The sequence below is a fragment of the Egretta garzetta genome, unplaced genomic scaffold, assembly GCF_000687185.1.
Source record: "Egretta garzetta isolate BGI_Z169 unplaced genomic scaffold, ASM68718v1 scaffold66, whole genome shotgun sequence".
Lineage (NCBI taxonomy): Eukaryota > Metazoa > Chordata > Aves > Pelecaniformes > Ardeidae > Egretta > Egretta garzetta.
The window spans coordinates 609,999-613,983 of NW_009259856.1; the positions used below are offsets into that span (position 1 = coordinate 609,999).

The 3,985-nt window shown below is 54.7% G+C and overlaps 2 protein-coding genes across 2 annotated transcripts in view; one reads left to right on the top strand and one right to left on the bottom strand.

The window, feature by feature from the left end:
• Positions 1-3,977, top strand: part of STK40 (serine/threonine kinase 40) — a 21,532-nt gene extending 17,555 nt beyond the window's left edge. Inside the window, exons 9-12 of the mRNA XM_009639977.2 lie at positions 213-357; positions 725-844; positions 1,805-1,889; positions 2,682-3,977. Of these exons, the coding sequence (XP_009638272.1) occupies positions 213-357; positions 725-844; positions 1,805-1,889; positions 2,682-2,900 (569 nt within the window). The 3' untranslated portion in view covers positions 2,901-3,977. The remainder of the gene's footprint in view (positions 1-212; positions 358-724; positions 845-1,804; positions 1,890-2,681) is intronic.
• The window catches only part of SH3D21 (SH3 domain containing 21), a 10,545-nt gene continuing 9,711 nt past the window's right edge, over positions 3,152-3,985 (bottom strand). Inside the window, exon 6 of the mRNA XM_035895512.1 lies at positions 3,152-3,217. Coding sequence (XP_035751405.1) covers positions 3,152-3,217 — 66 coding nt within the window. The remainder of the gene's footprint in view (positions 3,218-3,985) is intronic.

Genomic DNA, 3,985 nt, shown 5'->3' on the forward strand with positions numbered 1-3,985 from the left:
AGGGAAAGGGAAGACGCCTGTGTGGAGGTGCAAAGGATGCACCATTGAAAAAGGTGCTTAGTGTCTTGGGAAGTCTTGAGTGTTCTTGATTAATGCTTAGAAAAAAGGATCACGTGCAGAGGTTGCTTCAGTGCCTGTGCTGCTGGTGGTGGGCTGCAGAGGCGAGCGGTGTCATAAAGCCTGTTGCTTTTGTGTCTCCTTGCTCCCTGCAGGACGGCCGTACCGTGGAAAACCCAGTGACATGTGGGCGTTGGGTGTGGTGCTCTTCACCATGCTCTATGGCCAGTTCCCCTTCTACGACAGCATACCTCAGGAGCTTTTCCGCAAAATCAAGGCTGCCGAGTACACCATCCCTGAGTGAGTACAGCCTGTCCCGGGGAGGCCCTTCTCTTAGTGCCTGTGCGGGCGGTGCTCTGGGCCATACTGGGACAGCCGGAGCTGGAGGGGCTTCAATCAAAGCCCCTGAGGGTCGCAGCAGTAATGAGAACAAAGACTGTACGCAGTAGACACCAAGGAAGCGGTAGCGGAGCTGGGACATCTTGCGCAAAGGTGAGAAAGGCCCCGTGCTGCAGGGACAAGGAATCAACCTCCTGGTTAATTCTGGGGTCTCGGTCAGAGCAATGGTGGCTCCTCCAGTTCTTGCCCCGTGCTCCCAGCATGTCCATCCTGCTGCTGCCTCTGCCCTCCTCGTGCGCTCGGCCTCACCACGTGCTCTCTCTCCCAGGGATGGACGGGTCTCAGAAAACACTGTGTGCTTGATCCGGAAACTGCTGGTCTTGGATCCGCAGCAGCGTCTGACAGCTTCTGAAGTGCTGGATTCTCTCAGCTCCATCATAGCATCATGGTACGTGCAAGAGGAGAGACAGGAAGATGGCGTCTCTGGCCGCAGGCTGTGTTATTCCAGCTGCGGCCAGCAGACTGCTGCCAAACAGGACACCAGAGGATGATCTGTGAGAACTGCGAAAAAGTCTTTAAATCCTCTGTCTCAACCATTGGCGTCTGCTGATGGATCTGGCCCGTGCGGCCTGTACAAATGCTCGTCGCTGTCACCGAGGTTGGAGTCTGTAAAGCAGTGACATTACAAAACAGTACTGCGGTATGGTAGAGCCTTTGCTCCCGTGCCTTCCCTCGTGCTCGCCAGATTTGAATTTTAAAGAAAGTCAGGAGCATCTTACATGTACAAAGAGAGGCAGCCAAATGCAGATGCTTCCTGGAAGCTTGTAATTAGCACTGCTTATCCATTAAGTAAAAGCCGGCATGAGGTCTCTAGAGGGGAAGAGCAGACGATGCCATTGCAGGTGGGAACACTGCACATGCAGGGTGGGGATGACTTTTGAGGGTAAACCTGACTCCAGGACTGGCATGCACCCACTGGGATGAGATTCCAGTAGCACACTCCAGCAGAAGTGGATCCTGGAGGTGTTTGCTCGGTGCAGCCCTCTCTTGTCAGCCCCATGACCTTCTGTCTGCATGCCTGGGCAAAGTTCTTGTGCTGCCTGTTGAGTCAGCAGTGAAGTCTGTGATTTTTGGAACTGTGGCTGTTTTCTCCCCTACCTATGCAAGAGTTAGAGTTCCACAGCCTCTTTAAAAGAAAAAAAAAAAGGCAGCTTGGGGGATTTTAACATGAGTTCATCCCATGGAATGAATATGAGTTTGGAATGGCATCCTGAAGTAGCCGTAGCTGGTGTGACCCCTAGACAGTGCTGTGCCATGCTCTGGTGGGATCGCCCTGGCCAGGGTGTTGGGTGAGGGTGGGCAAGCTGGGGCTGTGCTCCAGGTCCCTGATGCTGTGCTCTTCCCCCAGGCAGTCCATGTCCTCGCTGAGTGGCCCTTTGCAGGTGGTGCCGGACATCGATGACCAAGTGGCGAACCCTGAAAACCCCCAGGAGGTAGGTTTTCCTACTTTCCTCTCCATGGAACTGCTTTTCTGTGCCCCTAAGTCTCTCTGTAATGGAAAGAGGTGGCTGCGCTCTGTGGCCCCTGAGCCGGTGAGGGGAGGGGGATGAGGACCCAGCTGCGGCCACTGCTCTGCGAGGTGGCCAAGTCCACCGCAGTCCTGTGCAGCGGAAGGAAGGGCTCATGCTGCTGGGACCGGCAGTCACACCCAGCTGGCTGTGCTGGCTGGAAGCGAGCTCGCCGGCCCCGGAGCTGCCTGAGGGGCAGCTTGCTCCGCTCTGAGCAGCGCTCGCTGCCTCGCACGCAGCTGAGAGCTCACGTGTGCTGGGAGAGCTGGGAGGAGGTGCTGGTGTTGGCTCGGGCTCCCTGGTGAGTTCTGCGATGGGAGCAAACATCCTGTTTTCTTGCCAGCGTATTTTGTGTTGGAAGTGGTGGCCGGTGACCTCACTGCCTGGGGACAGCCTTGTAGAAGCTTTTGCCTGTGATGCCATCAGAAATCCCTCCGCAGGGCTCGGGAGGGATGTGAGAAGTGGGGTCAGACAGCTGCAGCCCCTGAGTATCTGGCAGGGGTGGGATGAGCTGTGTCAGGATGGAGCCACTGAGGCTTCCAGGCCTCTCTTCCTGGTGGCACTAGTGGCTCGTGGGGAGTCCTGTCCATATGTCTGGCAGCAGGTCCCATTCTTGCGTTAAGCCTCCAGTTATCCCGTGGTCGCTCAGGACTGTGGGAGAGGAGCTGTGGGACCGTTGCTTGTTGCTGTGGCGCTGACGGGGTGCTTCCCTGGCAGGTGAAGGTGACGGAGGAGTGCTCGCAGTACGAGTTTGAGAACTACATGAGGCAGCAGCTGCTCTTGGCTGAGGAGAAGAACACCTTGCATGAGGCCAAGAGCTTCCTACAGAAGCGGCAGTTTGGGAACATCCCCCCAGTGCGACGCCTGGGCCATGATGCCCAGCCCATGAACCCTTTGGATGCAGCTATCCTGGCCCAGAGGTACCTTCGGAAGTAGCTTCCCACGCATCCGAGAGCACAAGCACCATCCTGCAGTCTGCCTTTCACGTCGCCTACTACAGCTCAACAGCAATACCGGTGTCCCGTGATGGAGAATAATGTAGCATTTCTGAGCTCTGTTCAGGGACACGCACTCACACTCGCTCTGGAGGGAGAAGACTTTTGGAAAAGCTAGTTTTGGAAGCAGCAACCTCTTGGCATCTTCTGGAATCTGTTTTTTAAATCGAAGCCTAGATGACTAATCTGCTTTTAATCATGACTGTAATCTACCTCTCTTGTCTTTTTAACCATGCTGTTCTCTGGATCGAGCAAAGCCTGTGGGAAAGGAGAAGACTACCAAGGGTGAAGCTGGTTTGCTGGCGCAAGAGTCGCGGCTGTGCAGTACGGAGAAGTCGGCTGATTGCATTTGCTCCATATGGTTTGAATAAGCTTAGATTTATCAGGGTTTCTTGAAAGGAAGAATTTCTTGAAACCTCCCACTTCCCTTCCTCTGCATCAAATTTTTTTCTGTCCTTACCGTGCCACCTGGCTTGGCTGTCGTCTAACCCTCGGTGGCCGTGTGTGGGCTGCAGCGTGCTGAGGCCTTCGTGAGCGGCACCGAGAGCCGCCCGGTGCGACCGGGGTCTGCCCGGGGAGCCTGGCCACCGCCTCAGGCGAGAGTCGTCCTTGCAGGCGATCGCTGCAAAGGTTGGATCTTGTCCGCAGGTCAAAGGTTTTGCAGGACTCGGCCCGGCGTGGCCTCTGACCTCCTTCCCACCTTTCACTGATTCTTTTAGTTTCATAAGGATATATGATTTAATCTTATTTTTCAGTAGCTTATCTAAGGTGCAGTTAAAATTGCATTAATTCTGAGTTAGCATTTTCACACTTCAGTTGTGGTACAGATATAATATATGAGTTATAATGTGAAAAAGCTTCCCAAAATAGTCTGCCTAGAATTAGGAAGGGGCTGGCTGAAGTCTCTACTGTATTTGTTCCCTAGCTTATCTTGCCATCCCAGCCTCACCACGCAAACTGGGGGCCGCCTCTGCTGTCCCTGCGTGGTGCTGAGGCGGGAGCAGGATGTCCCGGTTTGTCCACCAA